Raw genomic sequence first — 18,181 nt, 5'->3', positions numbered from 1 at the left:
CGTCCGACAGGGAAATTCTAAACGTCAACTACTTTTGCTGTTTCTGTCTTTTCCAATTTTTCTTCCTTCAACAGGACATTTAAATACACATTGATGCAATACTCTGATGCTATATCATCTTGACATGTTTCTACATCTAAGCTCTATACAAAAAAAAAAAAAAGAAAAAAAGTAGACCATGCACCTGTGAGCATGTAACAGTCTTCCTGATAACCCCTGGTTATACACAGAGACAGAATTTTTGAGAAGCAAGATGTAATCTGACTCATCCTTCAGCTCCAGAACAGATGCCAACAATTTCAGAGCTTAGGACCTTGATGCCAAGCAGCAATGGAAATATTCCCTGATAAGGCCCCACTACAAGCATGTTTAAAATTCATATAGCAGCAGCACTAAAAGGCCCTCACCAACAGGCATGGTGCTGCTACAGTAAGCACATGTGTGCACAGCCCTTAATGACACAGCCTTTACCTAGAGAGTTCACACATTAAATGATGCTATAGGTGGGGATGTATGAAATAGGACAAGCAAACAAGACTGGAACAATCCTATTTAGTACCATAAACTGAAGTCAGATCTCATTTCTAGATCATGCAGGTTCAGCTAATTCCAGCTTGTCTTGCTGTAACTGATGCCTGAAAACAACTTCCTATAAGAAATTCAGACACAAAAAAGGACTTGTATGCTCAAAAGCGTGTCCACACATTCCAAATTCATCAGCTGTTCTAACAGAAGATGTTACCTCTCCCTATCAGTCTTGTCTCGATTATTGACACAGATCCGCTCAAATATAATTGACCCAAGCTCTGCAGGTACATTTTCACCTAACCTCAGAGAGAGCCCACTAGTCATTTCCACTCACTTCGTTCCTGCTGTGCTTGTATGAAACATGCTGCTTCAAGCTCTCTTTACGGCTGAACAGCTTTGCGCATTCCTCACATTTAAATAGTTTGTCACCTGAGGGGATTAATCAAGATAAAATAAAAAAAAAAAGTAAGTAGTCAGTGACTGATAATAACCAACTCCACGTAAGACAGCGGGAAACCAAAGCACAAACAACTGCAAACAAACAGGCTAGCGATGAGAACCTTTAGTAATTCAGGACATCCAAATAGTGGATTTTAACCTTTTCCAACAATTTTGACAACAATTTTGTTTGTCCCACCCTTTTTCAGTGATTATTTTTCAATGGAATCCTTAGAATTAGGTAACAGACCCCTGAAACTGCAGATTGCAAACTAAAAAGCACTCACTTGACATTACACAGCAATGTTACCCTTGTGCCTGTGAAGGTGGGGGGTGACAGACATATGTATATATTTAAAGGGAAGAACAGTTTTGGAAAAAACATCACATCCTTACCACCATTTAAAATATGTACCTAAATTCAAATTTTAAGTACTCCAACTTTCAACTATTATCTTCTCACGATTTGGTCTGCAAAACTAAAAGAATTCTCTAGAAAGAGTTTAAAAAAAAAGAAAAAAAAGAAAAAAAGAGTTCTACTAAAATTATGTATCCCGATATCTAAGAATAGCCTCGTTCTTCTTTTACTCAAAGGTGGAACCACCAAAATCAATATGCAAGTGAGGCAAAATCAAACCCACCATGAGAACGGATGTGCCTGCTGAGGTTGCTGCTGTTCTGGAAGATCTTACTGCAGATACTGCATTGATAGACTCGCTTGTGCTCCCCAAGTTGTTTTATCAGCTTCCGCCGTATACCATGTCTACTGGAGAGAATTAAACTTCTTTTGAGGGACATGGTGTTTTGGTGATGAGCAAACCTACTGGATTAGAGAAAGAAAGGCAGGGACTGAAAGGTATCCCACAGGTTGAAAGAAAGAGTCCCACCAGCTGGAAAAAGCTAGAGGAGTGTTATGCTCAGCTTCTGGCAGGAGAGGGGGGCCTGGAGCTTCCTCATTGCCAAGGCGCCCTCCTGGCCACTCCCTGGAAGCAGCAGACGTCAGAGTGCAGCTCACTCCAAATTATCTTCACCCAGCACAAAGGAGGAAAAAAGCAGCAGCCGCCAGCCTCAGAGATTCTCTCTGCAGGCCCCTCAGAGGAACATAAAGGATCTGTTCTGCTTATCCTCTGAAAACATTAGCACCATTTCAGCTTAGAAAGCTTGGCAGTTCGCATGCAAAAGGCGTATATGATAAGAGGGCAGCAGGGCACCAAGAAGCAGTACTTGTTCTATTTCCCAGCACAACCACCCGTTGGAATGTATTTTTGATGGCTCTGTGTCTGCTAAGGACTTCATTATATAGCTTTACTGCCTAATTTTGAAAAATCAAGTGCTTTATTATACAAAAAAGAAATTCAAAAAGCCAATTTGACCGACATACAAGAATCTAAATTAATCAAATGATATTTAAGAGTCTCCCCAAGGTTCTGTTAGAGTGAAATTTTCCCCTCCCACTGTTCTACATCTGAAGTATCACAAGTAGAAATCAACACGAAGTCATTCATGAGTTAAGATGACAAGCAAGAGTGAATAACAATGGCTAGCATAATTTTTTTAGCAAAGATCTCTTTGCCTGTTTTATCACCAACATTCAACGGGAGTAGTATTTCACCTTGCAGCTGCAGGAGGCTTTTGGAATCACACTGAATGCAAGCAGTACCATGATGGAAAATGAAAGTCTCATGGTTTATATCTACCACCAATATCTCACCATCTGTGCACCATCCTCCAGTGCACGAGCCATCTTTGTGGCACTCACAGTCAGCTCTGGTAGCAGCAGCAGTGTCACACAATTTTACGCTACTAAAAAAAGACCATCTGTGGGCCCAGAAGTTGAGCAGAGCTGTTACATGCTACATAATCTTAATTAAGTCTAAGAGGAAATTCTGCATCCCAGCGCACTTACTTTGTCACTGAACTGATGCTATTTGTGGTGCTAGGCATCCTTCCTAAAACAAATTCCATAATTCTCTCTTCTGTAGCTGAAGGCAGGGCTACCTCGTCTGGTGGGACCTCAGTTACAACTTCAGCTACATGTTCCTCTGCAAACATGTCAGAAAAATACAGTGTTAATGTAGATAGCTAAAAATGAAACTTCAAAATGCAGGAATTTGGTTTTGTAATGAGATGTGGCACTGAACATATTATTTGTCCATGACAAATAATGGATTGCTAATGAGTAGGTAGCACTTGCAAGACAGAAAGTGGCTACTGAATGACAAGTACGATGTAGCCAACATCTCTTACGGAGACGTAATTTCTTATCTTTCCAACTTATTACTAAAGGGGTCAGTTGATTATGCATCGTGAAATTTCCCACTAAAACTTGCCTTAAAGGAAGGTAAGGCCCTGAAAAAAGCCCCTTTCAAGAATAAACCCTAAGGTGAAGAGAGGAAAGTATCTCCTCTTCAGAGGGAGGATGCTTTCTCTCCTGTTCCTTCTTGCAGAAAGCTAGGCGAGTCTCTCATAACCACTGTCCTGTGTTTCTCTGGGCCTCTCTATTACTAAAACCGCCACAGGAGAATGCAGGTAATCTAAGTGTAAGTGCTGCAATATTTACTATAGACAAGGAGCTCAGAGATAATTAACAAAGTTTGTAACTCATCTGCTTTAGCGATCTAACTAAGAACCTCCATCTTGTCTCTGTGCTACTTTTTAGGCCTTTCCGAGAAGGCATCAATACAGACATATAAGAGGATATGTTCTTAGCATTTTCTTAAGTTTTGTTTTACCTGCAGAATCTTTATCTTCGATAACGACTAGAGGTATTTCTGCTTTTGCTGTTTTGGGCTTTCTTCCCCGCCTGGCCTTCCTCCTTGACTCTGTACTGGCACTGGCTGCATCACAAATCACCGGCTGATCCACAGGGGGAGGCTCTGCGGCTTTCTCTGCAACAGCTTCATCCTGGCTGGTTTGGGGGACACTTTTAGCTTGTTCCAGGTGACTCAGCAAGTGCTCTGTGTGGATGAGAAAGAACAAGAGAGTAAGGAGGAAAGAAACTGTCATGAAGTACTCAAAGGGATAGATCCACCTGAAGCCTATCTATCAGGTCAACCCTACTTAGCAGAGAATCACTTCAAATAATTTCAAAAGCAGTCACAATACCTTACTAAATAAAAGCACACAGTCTATTAAATACTGAAACGATTACTCACAGGGACTGAATTTTTAAGAGATTTGTTAGAGGTCACTGGAAAAAGGTTGCGCCCCCTGATAATGGGTACCTTTTTCCAAATGCTCAAGTTATTTAGCAGCCTAAGTTCCCTTTTCAAAAATGATTAATCAAATGGTTAGAGCTCTTAAATATTCTAAGTTCTTTCGAAAAGTGCATAAAATAGCTGCAAATGAAATGCAAACAAAAAAAAAAAGTTATTTCATTACCTTTACTAAATCTGTGCCATAAATACCAGAACAGACAATATCACCAAGCATATGCTGTCATCACCGACCTTAAACACTGCTCATGCAGTTCCCCATCCTTGACATTCCTAATATTCACATGTCATGTTCTAGATAACAGTTTCATTTCCTCTAGATTCAACATCACAGTTCTTTGCCCAGAGGTTGACTACTGCCATATCCAAAATATCACTGTTTTACCTTCCCCACTACTCTTTTTCTTAAAGGAACACAAAAATTCAAACCCTTGTCATACTGCATCGTGGACGGGATATGGCTTGACAGTGTCCTGCTCTGGAAAAGCAGAATTCCCCTAATGCTTCTCAGTACTCCTCTCATGAATTTCTATTACTTCTTACCTGTCAGCAGCTGAGGCTCCTGGAAAGCAGATGAACACACTTTACACGTCCACTGGCTAGACTCTGCTTCTGCAGCTCCACTGCCTTCTGGAGCATTCACTAAATCACAAGAAGAAGAAATACCGAAAAGCTTTGAAAATTGGAAGGTGGTAAATTCCTGTAGCTTTATTTATCTTGCAATAACTCCCTGAATATCACAAGTTATGATTTAAGTACTAAAAGGCCCACAGGGACAGCTGGGACCACTTCAGGATTTTCCAAACATGAACACCTGAACCATCAGAACAGATGAGAAGTCAGAACAGAAACTAAATGATTTCAGGAGAGAATATCAGTGTTCTTATAAAGTCTTGAGGGTCCCTTTATCACTTTCTAAAGAACTGTGATTATCAAAGGCACAATCTAAAGCAAAAAGCAATTTTTAGCACCTTTAAAACCGGGGTTACCAGGCCTCTTCTGGGTCAGCTGAGGACAGAAGCAGGAGAAATCTCCTTGCCTCTGTGAAAAGCATTGCAGAGTAAGACCATTCGGATTAACAGAAATAAGGGTGAGGACAATGAAAACCTGGGTTTTAGCGGTTTCATTAATTAGATGTTCTATGAAATCACCACATTCACATTTAAATTAAAATATCAGCCCACGCCAGATAAAGAAAATAAAGAAGAAATTAGGATGAAAATAGAACTGGACTGGAAAAAAAAGGAAAAGAGGAAAACAGTTAGTCTGTTCACAATCCATTGTCTTTAAGTCCTTGGATGATATGTCTGAATTTGTCAAGAGGATCTGATAAACCTGGACTGGTTTACAGATTTTTTTGGTACACACAAAACTGAATATTCCACAGTCTACAAGACTTCCCCAGAGGAGGATGACACTGAAATTAGGTCAAGTGAATGTCAGCACAGGAGATTCAAACTGTGCCTCAGTTTCTGCCACAGATTTCCTGTATGATCGTTAGCAAGTCAGTTCATCTCTCTGCCTCATCTGTAATGGGATGATAAACTTCCTCCTTTTCACTGTTGGCTCTTAAACCAAAATAAAAGATTCTCTGAGGCAGAGATTGTTCCCTGCTACAAGTGACGTTCAACATTCTGCACTACAGAGCATCTCATCCATGCTGTAAAAAATACATTAAAAATGACTAGACAATTCAGCAACAGAAATTCCTTCTTCACAGGCTACATAAAGAACTACTTATCTTGAGAGCTCTGCCCAGGAGGCCAAAATCAGCAAACCTAAACACCAAGATTCTGAATAACTTTTAAAAAATTGTCAGGTTTGTAAGCAACATGTAAGCTACTGTATCTATCTCATGAAGTTGCAGGCTAGTAAAACTGAAAAAGTACTATCTGCAAAACTGAAGTCTGTCTTGGAGAATTGTCCCTGACTCTGCACTTCCCTTGCTTCTTAGCTGCCTCAAGCAGTAAACTTAGAAATCTTAGCAGTACCCTGGTTTGCCAGGAAGAGTCAGGTCCTGTTTAGGTTCCCACTTCTTCAGGCTTCCAGGCAGCTGCAGGGCAACCCAGTTTACTTGGAAGCACAGATCTGTCAGTTGGCAACTGCTTTGTATGACTTGAGGTGTTCAGTCAGATCAAAATAGGTATGTTTTGTTTTGGAAACACCAAAACACCACATCAGTGGGAACACTTATGGGTTCCCAAAGTATAACAGGCAGCATTTTGTTTCTATTGAAGTTGGACTTTCAGATAGTAGGTGAAGGATATAGGAGGGGCTGTTCAAATTCTTCAGTTTCCCCAACTTCACCCCTCCCCACCTCGGAAAAATGAGTGATGCCAAACTGAAAGAGAACTTCCCAGTCAACTTCACATTTTAGCTGTGACAGTATCCAAGTTAAATGAATGTATCTACTGAAGAATTGCTCTGCACACATTTTGCAACAACTCTCCTCCTCTTCTCTTGGCTACTTTTAGTATTAGTAGTAAGCAAAATTTAGCAAAGTAACCCTTTCAAGGAACAGGCCCAGAATGGTTTCCTTTTGATCCTGATCTCTACAGTACATACTCTGAGTTTACTTTTAGGCATGGCAATTTGTATTAAGTGGGTTCTTAATTTCATTGTTCCACTTATCAGAGACTACGGGGGTGGGGGGGCATTGCTTCATAATAAACCTTGGGGTCTGAGTTCCTATGACACCACTAGTTATTCCCTGAGCCATATGTTCTTTGCCAAGAGTATCTGTATTGCTTATAAGTTTATCTGAATTTGAGTTCTGGTAATCTACAACAGTCTGAACTCGATAACAGGCTTCTAGTATTACTGTATTTTGGGGATGGCCAGCGTTCTTATTTCCAAACAGCACCGTTCTTCCATTCACTCACAGTCTCATGTTTTCTTCTCAAACCTGAGCATTTGATCTATTATGCTTTGCACAGAGAGTCTGAAGATTTTCTTTGGAATCGCCACCACCCCAACACTAACCATCTCCAAAGTCAGAAGCTGTTGTAGTTTTCATGAAAATCATCTGCCTAAAGTTTATCAGCACCTCTGTCACTTTTTAACCTGCACGTGTAATTTAAGCACCGTGCCCATGAAAATAAAAAGAAAAACCCAGACTTTCAAATCCTCTCTAAACAAGCATTTGCTGAAAGTTACAGAACCATAGTATCTGCACAGATGTAGTACACCTAGCAGCTCTTTAAATCTGTATCTGTCCTCTACCTCCCTTAAAAATTCCATAATTTTGCATACCTGCTGGATCAGCTGCTGGTATGCTGGATTTCCTAGTTTTTTTAGGGGGGAAGACAGCAGATGAAGGTTTTGAAGATATTTTATTCCCCTCTTTATCAGATTCCATCACTACCAAGGACATATCTGTGAAGAGGAAAAACAGGTCCTTTTCTTTACTTCCCAGACCCTTTGGTTCTCCTGCTCTGTGCTGAGGGCTGTAACTATAGTCTGAAAGTTCTGCCCTATAGCAGGCCTGCAAAAAACATTCTCATGTAAAATCCTAACCAGGAGATTCTTATGCCTAAATCTCGTATAATGGGATTTCATATTCTGGAGCGTATAATGAAAGTGCTGAACAGAGAAAGTAGGACATACCTGAACAACACCTTTAAATACCCATATGCACACAAAAACTAGAGCTTAGGTTATTCTAGTGGGTCCCATGTAAGGCTGAATAAGACAAAAGTAGTTTTTTAGAACTGTTGTAACAGTTCCGAGTAAAAACAAAATATTTTCACTACAACTGAAAAAGAACAGCTTCTTTAGCGAATCTGCATGTATGTTTAGACTTACACTGACACTTGGGTACCTTTGCTCTTCTCCCAGAAATATTTTTGATGCAGCCACCAGTTCTTTAGTAAAGAACTATTTATCCAGTTTGTTCACTCTGGAGAGGCTGAATCAACAACTAGGCCATCCGTTTTCAAAAACTCAGATAAATCATGGTGCTTTCTTCTTGTAGGCCAACCATGTATGCTGGTTATCCTGACTCTAAAGGCTAACAAACTCAGGGTCAGAGCCTATTTGATAAATCACACTGCCAACTACAACAGAAGGGGACTATCAGTCCCTATCAAGACTGGGCCCTTAGAAAGGAAAAAAGGCCCCCACACATACCATTGGCAATACTAGTGACCTGCTTCAGCACTGGCTTTTCCATTTTTTTGCCGTAAAAAGCTGCATACCACACTCGCAGCTCAGTTCCTGGTGGGATGTCCCGGGAAGTGGTGAAGTAAATATCATTGTCTTGCTGGAAGGCAGTTAAGTTTTGATGCTCATATTTGGTGGCTGGTCGCACCATCATCATCCAGTTGCAATCATCTTCATTTGAGGTGTCAAAATATAACAGTGGCCCACCCTTCTGGAACACCTGCCAAGCAAAATATGCATATAACAAAACCCTAACAAATAATACAAAGTTAAGAAGAATTTTTATTTTCTGCTTTTGCAATGGCTTCCATTCAATGTACATCAGAGACAAAGCAAGCTCCAACACTTGCATCAGGTGTGTTTCACATATCAGTCACATCTTCAGATGAGTAAGCCTGAGACAGACAACCAGGGGCAGGATGGGAACAAGCTGAACTTCTACCCTAAGAATTCTTGCTAGAGCCACCAGTTTCACACAAAATTTGAATGACTGCATACAGGAGAATGGAGGGGAATCCAAACAGCATGCTGTGAAACACCCATCAGCCCAAGTCACATTTGTAAATCTTTACTTTTGAGCTAGATGTTACTGAAAACTAAGACTGAATTCAATTTTTACCGTAGCATTTTTCCTACCAAAACTTGTCAAGAGAGGAATAAAATAAATGCAAGACAGAAAAAAAAAAAATATTTATTCTGCATGTTCCATAAGCCTAATGCATATGTCACTCACTAAGCAAAGACAATAGAATTGAAGAGACTCATTGAAACAACGTAAATCAACTGCCACAGTTATTGTTCCTCTTGTATCATCCCATACAAAAGGTGAAAGACAAGCAGTTTCATTGACTGCATCCTAGCCCTATCCCCTGTAAGGATGTTCACGTCAAACATGAAGCACAAGCCTCTAGTTTGGTTCTTCTGCGTCTTGCCCAGAGAATGCTTGTTTAGGTAGTCTGTTATAGGGCATGTCTAAATGATGTCCCAAATAACCCCCATTTTCTTTCCCAAAGTGTTAGCATAAATTCATCGTGGGTAAAACGGACTCCTTGTTATTGCTTTTCATGTTGCCATGTCTTACCTTCAGGGGAAAAACTGATTCTTTTTCCAGCTTGGCAACTCTCTTGGATTCAAATGGGCCAAACTGGGTACGTTTCACTAGCTGAGTCAGAGCAAACACTCCTTCAGTCCCGTCTTCCAATTGTCTTATCTCCAAATTAGAAGGCAGAGATGATCTAAACATTGAAGAAAGAATTGAGAAAAAAAAACCCCAAACAGTTACACATGGCACAACACTGCAGGAACCCACTGAAGAAAGAAGTCAACATCTATTTCTCCAATCTCCAGTGACAGCAAAGCTTTCTGATCAAAATACCCTAACTTCTATGAGGATTTATAAATAAACATAGGACAACAACTACCAGCAGTGGAGGAGAGCTAAATCAGTGATTACTTGAGAGAGCTCAACCCATGTTAAGTGCAGGGATCTGACAGGCTGCACCTGAGGGTGCTGACAGAGCAGTCCAGTACCATATAAGACTACTCTCTATCATCTTGGAAAGATCACTGGCATCAGGGGAGGTCCCTGATGACTGAAGAAAGGCAAATGTTGCACCCATCCTCAAAAAAGGCCAAAGAATGATACAGGGAACTACAGGTTGGTCAGCCTCGCTTCAGCGCCTGGGAAAATCATGGAACAAGACCTTTTGGGAGGCATTTATGGCACATGAGGAGAAGGTAACTGGAAACTGTCACCATGGATTGATTAAGGGCAACTCACACCTGACAAACTGCCTTCCAGGATAAAATGACCATTTAAGGGTCATTTTGGATATAGGATAAAGGGAGAGCAGTGGATGTCATTTCTCTTGACTTTAGTAAGGCTTTCGACACTATCTCTGTGTCCAAGTTGAGACATTATGGTCTGGATGAGTACGCAACTACTGGAGTAAATAACTTGTAAATACTGGAGTAAGTTTACTGGAGTAAATAACCTGGGTGGTCAGGCTTAGAGGGTCATGATCAGTGGTTCTTCACCTGAAGGTTATAACAACTGGAGTACCACAGGGGTCTGTGCTGGGACTTGTACTGTTTAACATCTTTACTAATGACCTAGAAGGGGCAATGGAGTGGACTGTCATCCAGTTTGCAGGTCACACTAACTGGGGGATGCACACATCTGCAGGCAGACCTCAGAGGGAGCTGGATAGCCTGGAGAGATACGCTGACAGGAACCACATGGAATTCCATGGACAAATGCAAAATTCTGCACCTGGGAACACCCAGCCAGTACCATCACCAGGGAGAAAGACCCTGGGGGTAGCAGTGGGCAGCAAGCTGGACACGAGGCCATAGCATGTCCCAGCAGCAAAGGGGGCCAAAGGCATCCTGGATGGTACGAACAGGAGCAGCCATCAGATTGAGGCAAGTGATTAACCCCCTCTGCTCTGCAATTTCTAGATCCTGTTTCGGGCTCCTACTATGGGAAAGATGTTGACAAACTGGAGTGAGCGCAGGAGAGGACCACCTCAGTCGAGGGCTAAAGTGGTCACCCTGTGAGGAAAGGCTGGGAAAGCAGAGCTTGATCAGCGTGAGGAAGAGATGGCTGTAGGGGCCAAAACAGCCACCTGTGCACACCTACAGGGACATCACTGAGATGGAGGAGTCAGGCTCTTCCCAGGGGCTCGTGGCAAGAGCAGAAATGAATATGCATAAAACTGAAAAATAAGCGGTTCAGCCTGGATGTTAGTTCTGACTGGGATACCCCGAGACCTCTTCCAAAATGAATTATCCTGTGCTCTACAGATCTTTGGTTATGATCATGTTTATTTTAAAAAATAATCTACATCCCTCCCCAAATTAACACCTTATATACTTATGCAGATCATAGACCTTGAGATGAAAGCCCTGGAAGTTTTCCTTCTGTTGTCTAGCTCTCTTATTACAAATATTTATACATTGATCACAAGTGCTTTGTTTACCAAACAAGCTTCTGAGAAGAATTATACATAGTAAATATTGTTACTACATATAATATACAGAGAACATCTTCCCAAAAAATCATATGACCGGAACCACCATATTGGTTTCACAGACACCAAATGCAACACTGTTTTTTCAGGTCTGTGCTAATGGATGAAAAGCTAAAAATAATCAGACAGGCTACTGACTACTCTGTAGAAATTGACACTGGCAGATCCACTTTCCTGTCTAGATGAAGAGAAATCCAAGAAGATTGCAATCATAGTGATAAGCAAATGAATTGAAAAACTGCTCTCAATTTTAATAACAGAATACACAATGCTAGAGACAGGGAAGTTCAGGAGATGTTTCTTAACACTTCTTTGCTAACCATAAGGCATTCATTTTATCTTTTCAGTAGGAGAGAGGAAACAACGATCAAGCGGTTAAGCAACTAGACTGTTTTTTAAGAGATTCATATCCACTTTGTGGTTAAACTTGCCCTCAACCTCAGACAACTCACTCTCTCACCTACTGTTGCCCAAATGTAAAATAAAGGCTGCAATTATATTTCTTCTTGACCTTTCTTATCTTAGCTGTTTTCAGCTGTAAACTCTTGAGGAAAATAAATACATTTTTCTGTAACACTGCCATTTTTAAACTCTGCTTTCAAATCCACTATCCAGCAGCCCACACTTCCACTAGGGAAAACTTAGCATCTGCATGTCAAAAAAAGGCTGAAAATCAGTACACGCACCATATTTGCAAATGTTCACAGTTGGAACATCTGGACACTGTGGTAATTCTCCACCATACAAATACATAAGAGCATTAAATTGCAAGGCAAAAAAAAAAGAAAAAGGGATAAAAGGTAAGAAATAATAGTTTAACTTGTAATTGAATCTGCTTAGTATGGGTTTAGACTTGCTGCACTGCCTAGTTTCTGTGTATAAGAAAAGCACCTCCATCACCAGTTTCTATTATTCCTAGGGGCATTTTGAAATTACCCTCAAGAACAAAGCATCTGTAGAGTCAGAGCTGTCAAAAGAGTGGTCCCCTCTAACACTTACGCAGCAGGTTTCCAGGCACAGGAAGGTGGTGCCCGGCAGGAGCTGCAGGGAGCGTCCTTTTCTGGGAAAGCGCAGAAAAATTTCTACAGCTCCTGCACACGTGTAGAGTGTACACCGTGGGACACCAAGAGCATCCTGCAAACCCAGCACATTCAGTATTTGTTACAAAATGTTCCTGGGAATGCACAGTATGGCTTACATAGCCAGCATGTGTCCGACTTGCTGCCCACATGCCCATGTTCTCTGTTTGTGACTTCCTAAGATGAAATATGGAAGCCCTAAGCACATTATATAATACACAAAGCCATTTGAACTCTCTTCTCTTTTTGGATTTGTACTGCATCTTCACAATAGCTGTTTCTTTTCCTCAGCCTTACATTTTACACCTTAATACAAATTTTGCTGATTGCAAACACCTGATTGCCTTTCTCTGTAAAAATCACTCCTTAGTGTTGTTTTCTCCTAATTAGACTTAGTCTATTTGTTTCTTTTGGCAAGCGTGAATGTTTCTGCTGTGCCATCACAGATTTTCTGACAGAAGCATTACCCCTAATCATTCGTAAAGACTCACAATAATGAGAACAACTTGTGTTGCTTCTCAGTGAAGGAACTACAGAGGTTATACCAAGCAGGAGGACACAATCATTCATACGAATGAGAAATCCCCACACACTTCTCTGAAACTAATACAGTATATCTGAGGAGGGGAAAAAGTTGCAGGTACTCGACCAAGTCATGACCCCACCTGGCACTATCTGACTTTTTGCCAGAAACCTCAGCAAAGAAGCCAAGTCTCGATGTGCAGCAAGTTATTTTTTGGCTTCAATTCAGTACAGCACTTAAGTATGTGCATCAATTTTTCTATTTAATCAAGGCTATGTGCATTCCACAGACTGAGACTTTACTTTTCAGCTGTCAGCACGACACCCATTAAACAGCAAATATGCTTTAAAGAACTAAGATGGGTGTTGGGTTAGTCAGAACTAACACAAACGTTCCTTACCTTGCCCGGCTCAATACAAAGGAGTCTTTGACTGTCACCACTGGGCCCAGTTCAGGACACTCTGAATCATGGTACAGGCCACAGTCGTCGCACCCTGCAAGGAAGCAGACAGCATACAGAAAGGTTGATGGAAAACACTTTTGTAAGACAGCTGCCTCCTTTTTTCAAGAGCCAAATACAAAACCTAGCACCAGGCAAAATATATACATATAGAGGCAGATGTTTATTTATATTGCTTAAAAGAACATGTATAATTGAACATCAAGTTGATAGCTAGCACCTGTGTAGGTGAGATATCACACACCATGACGAGTACTACTAGAAAATTGTTTAAATTCTCTCTCAAAGGAAAATAATTGTTTTGCATCCACAGTAAATATTCTGCTTGAAGATGGCATTATTCTTCAGGTAAAGTGCTATAACATCTAGCAGCTAAGGAAAACCACATTACTACCTTCACCAGAACTCAGGTTTTTAGAACCAGCTTGGGTAGCATGGTCTTTTTAAGTGACAGGAGGCATACGCCCAGTAGCAGCACTGGCATGGGTCCTCAGCAGGGCACAAGCACACCACAGGATCCCAGTCCTGCCCGCAGACGCACCTGGCCTGCTCACACTCCTCACCCACGGTGCAGGGAGAGATACCTCCAAGATACCTCCTGGTGCCTTTCCAAACAAGTCAGCTGGCTGCGTAATACACTTTGGCCACCTCTTCATTCACTGTCAGCTTACCTAAATTAACTTTTAGTTTAAGTGGCTGTAAATTACCCAGAACTGAATGGTTTCTTTCTTAGGAAAGAAACAATTTTCAGACCAGGATAATTTGAGGTTTTCTAAAATAAGACAACTTAACAGGATTTCAAATGCACATACATTGCTTCACTGTGAAAAATAGCTGTCAGACTGCCCTGCGTGGTCAACTGCTGATGCAGCTTAAGAAGAGATCATCGCGCAGGGATTATATTCCTGTAGCGCAATTTCCATCTGAGCTGCACGCTCACAAGGGCGAGTCAGGTAACCCCAGCAAGGATGCAAAGTAGAGGGTGGTTACACCTTTTTTGGGAAGAGAACAAGAAAAAAGCCATTTCATTCCAGGCTACGCCCCCTCTCGTAAAGCTACTCAGTACACCTAACTGGAAACCTCTCCCTCCCGGTGTTTGTTACAGTGAACTAACAAAAGGATTTCTTCTATGATGTGGAAAAGAAATCCCAAACTACAGCACAGCTTCAAGTTGTTTCTTCTTCTGGCAATTAAAACAGCTTAGCAGTGAAAATCCACATACATTTGACAAGCGGCAGTACCAGCTCATGCAACCCCCAAGCCTGGCCGCTGCTTCCTGTACAGCTGTTTGTGCTGCCTTCTGGTGAACCAAGGAACGAAATAAACAGCTTTTCCCATCAGTCTATTTTTCACCTGCATGAATTTCCCAGTCCAGTTTGCTGTACAGCACCAGATAGCAGTATCAGGGGAAAGGATCAGTGAGCAAGTGCTATCCACATATCAAAGCCTACAGGCAAACGTCCTTCCTCGTCCTGCGCTGTTTACCATACCACCATCCCCCTTAGATGTGCCCATAGCTCATACAGCGCTTAATATTACTGAAATAATCTGGACTAAATACAAATTTCCAAAACCAGAGAGGGTGGAGGAGCCACATGGGAACGTGTAAACCAGACTGCTGAAAAGAATCAGATTATCATCCACAAAGGGTTGTCATAACCAATGGGGGCAGGAAGGAATAGCCGGAGCGACAGCTTCTTCAACAGGCTTTGCTGACAAAGGAAACAAGCACTTCGTCATTTCCCTCATCTTTCGACTACACCTAGGCACCTCTCACTTCTGCAAAGGCAACCACTGCACAGGTTCAACAAGTTGTGGACAGCACTGTCCAAAACTACATGCAGGAATAAGCTCCATTCATCCGCTCTCACTCCTTTGCGGATGAATGATCAAAGCAGGGGCAATATGATACTAACACTGTGTAGCATGTCTCTCAAAATCTAAGGGATGCCTTACAGCTGACATTCCCCAAGGCTGTTACGCTCACCATATGTGACACTTTCAAGAGATTATAGCCACAGCAGAAAAACAAAACTAAGCATGGGATAAATGGTAAAATACCCTGGGGGGAGTATATTCACAGACTTCTATAAAAAATATTACAAAACTCTCTTATGTCTGTGAAATATGTATTCAATGATGTTAGCTGTGCAAGTGCACAGTATCATTTACAACAACTGACTTTTTCACAACACAAGCAGTCCCCATATCCCATGGGAAAAAACTTAAGAGAGCAGAAGAAAGGTCAAGAAATTCAATGATCTCCACTGGAAGGGGGAAAATTGTGTTGTGTGAAACCTTCTACCTGTACGATTAGGGGATAGTATCACATCCTCACCCTTGTTGCTATCCACCAGGGTCTTTTTATCAAGGGGAAGATAAGGTAACTTCACTACTGGTATCTGCAATTCACTAAAAATGCCTATTGAGTCTACACTATTTGTGAAGGAGCTCTGGTGAATCTGCGGTGGAGGGAAAAGTGGAACTTTCCGATATAGTTGCCGTAAGGTTAATGTGCAGCTGTGGAGCCATAAGGGGTAAAAGACTGTGGATCCATACTCTGCTCCTCTCAATCCCTGGGATCCACAATATCTGGGCCCTCTCTGCTCATACAAGTAGGTGAGCGGACTCTACATCTCTTCACTTTTTTCCACTGTAATACCAGATGCTGCATGCCCAGCTGGTGACAAAGGAGAGGCTGCAGGGCTAGTATGCCACTAGAAGACAAGCCTACTAGCCAAGATCCATCAGGCATGGGGCACTGCCCACCACACTCCATGGGCACACCACTGCCGCAGCCTCTCTTCATGTGCCATGACCCCATGAGTCCAGCTCCTGTTACATAGAAGGCAGACCACAAAGTCAAGCTGCATGAAGCGCAGGCCTAGTCACAGGGGCACAAGAAAACACAGTGAATGCCATGAGTGAGGCTTGTCAGGGCAGTCAGTGCATCTCAAACTGGGCTTGCCCAGAGAAAATAATGTGCCCTCGTTCTCCTCCTGTGGAGGTGCCGATCTTCAGCTCCGGCTGGAAGCTGGAGCTCCCCACAGACACGCCTGGTTGCTAAAGCTGTCTGTATAAATGAAGGGCTTAGGCTAGTGTTAGGCCTTCAGTCTCACTTAGTTCAACCATGAAAAAGCTGTTCTGCTAACTCACATTCAGAGGTCTCTTTGTGTGTTTGCCAACAAATCCAGGAGAATGAGTATGCCTAAAATAAGCAACCTTCTCTCTACTCCTCCATAAGCTGTTTGAGCTTCCTTTACATAAATACTTTTCTAAATAAAAACTTAGTCTGTTTCAGTCTTCAATTTCAAACATTCTAAGTAGACAAGTCACACCACCAGAGTTAGATCATTTTTCTTTCTAATACTTACAAATGAACATAGTCTCCTCACTGCTATCTTCAGCCATTTTTCAAACCTGCCAAAATACAAAAGATGTAGTTAGTTCTGAAGGACTTTTACTTTACATATTATTGAAACATCCCTTTATGAAGTAATGATGCTGACTGACCCAGAGCATATCCAAACGCATCCCTGCAGGAGTATCAATGGAAAGTTAAAGAAATTAAACTTGCTAAAAATCACCCAGTATCATAAAAAAAATAGGAATTAATTCACTACTTCCCACCAGCAGGCAGGCATTCAGCCATCTCTAGGAAAGCAGGGCTCTATCACATGTAACGGTTACTTCGGAAGAAAAAACGCCATAACCTAAAATATGTCCCCCCGCCGCCTCCTTCTTCTTCCCCCAGCTTTTCATATGCTGAGCATGACATCATATGGCGTGGAATATCCCTGCAGTCAGATGGGGTCAGCTGTCCTGGCTGTGTCCCCTCCCAACTTCTTGTGCACCTCCAGCCTATTCGCTGGTGGGGTGGTCTGAGAAGCAGAAAAGGTCTTGACTCTGTGTAAGCACTGCTCAGCTTAAATCCCTGTATAATCAACACTGTTTCCAGCAAAAATCACTACTTGCTGAAATCACTACCAAGAAGCCTAAATGCCTGTAGGTTCATGGGCATTTCTCTCTGCGGCAATGCCGTCTCATGCTGTTCCCCACCCCTCCTCCCACCAACCTCCAGCCATTCCTCTGTGTGCCCTGTGACAAGCTCCTGTGGACCCTCAGAACAAGCAAGGCCAGAGGACTAATCCAGGCCAGCAACAACCACTGCAGAAACAAGGCCCATCTGGTTCGGTGCAACATTTTATTGAACAGTAGCTTAAAAAATTGTCTCTGAAGGGCAGACTACTTATTTAATAAACACAATAATCACAAGAACCTAAAAACTGCAGATATGATCACAGATTTGTTCCAAAGGCAAAGGTATACCACAATAACAAGCATCAAAAAACCTGGTAAAACAAATCCCGTCTGTGTCATTGATATTCCATGAAACAGAAACTCACCAATTTGCTTTCACCCATAAGATAAGGATAATCTATATTCACTTTTATAAATCTGTTTTGGCAGCGTGTATTAAAAACTTGCATAAACACTATTTATTGCTCCTCAAAGAAGTCTAGACAATCTAAATTACGGTTGGCAAATAGTCTGTGATTACGTATGGCTAAGATTATGACACAAGCAGGACCTAGAATAAAGTTCTCTCTTTACTAACTATGAAAAGGCTCTCTCCTCTCAATTTTTCCAATGCCCCAGTGAGAGGCAAAGCAACAGGAAGATCATGACAGAAGTCTAAGGGAAAATGAGGCTGCAAAAACATCAAGTGCACTGGTCAAGAAGAA

At 41.8% G+C, this 18,181-nt stretch overlaps 1 protein-coding gene across 9 annotated transcripts in view; it reads right to left on the bottom strand.

The window, feature by feature from the left end:
• PRDM15 (PR/SET domain 15) overlaps positions 1–18,181 on the bottom strand; it is a 43,638-nt gene that overhangs the window by 20,673 nt on the left and 4,784 nt on the right. For 4 of the 9 annotated variants that reach the window (XM_054209819.1, XM_054209875.1, XM_054209830.1 and 1 more), the window contains exons 2-11: positions 16,811–16,856; positions 13,377–13,470; positions 9,424–9,577; positions 8,310–8,562; positions 7,434–7,556; positions 4,725–4,823; positions 3,699–3,923; positions 2,873–3,008; positions 1,608–1,789; positions 863–957 (exon numbers count right to left, since the gene is read on the bottom strand). In XM_054209819.1, the coding sequence (XP_054065794.1) occupies positions 863–957; positions 1,608–1,789; positions 2,873–3,008; positions 3,699–3,923; positions 4,725–4,823; positions 7,434–7,556; positions 8,310–8,562; positions 9,424–9,577; positions 13,377–13,470; positions 16,811–16,847 (1,398 nt within the window). In that variant the 5' untranslated portion in view covers positions 16,848–16,856. The remainder of the gene's footprint in view (positions 1–862; positions 958–1,607; positions 1,790–2,872; positions 3,009–3,698; positions 3,924–4,724; positions 4,824–7,433; positions 7,557–8,309; positions 8,563–9,423; positions 9,578–13,376; positions 13,471–16,810; positions 16,857–18,181) is intronic. The other 5 variants (XM_054209826.1, XM_054209838.1, XM_054209847.1 and 2 more) reach the window with 5 other exon arrangements.

The sequence above is a fragment of the Rissa tridactyla genome, chromosome 1 (assembly GCF_028500815.1).
Source record: "Rissa tridactyla isolate bRisTri1 chromosome 1, bRisTri1.patW.cur.20221130, whole genome shotgun sequence".
Taxonomy (NCBI): Eukaryota; Metazoa; Chordata; class Aves; order Charadriiformes; family Laridae; genus Rissa; species Rissa tridactyla.
Note: the sequence above shows the minus strand (reverse complement) of the source record. Positions and strands in the feature narration are given on the sequence as shown.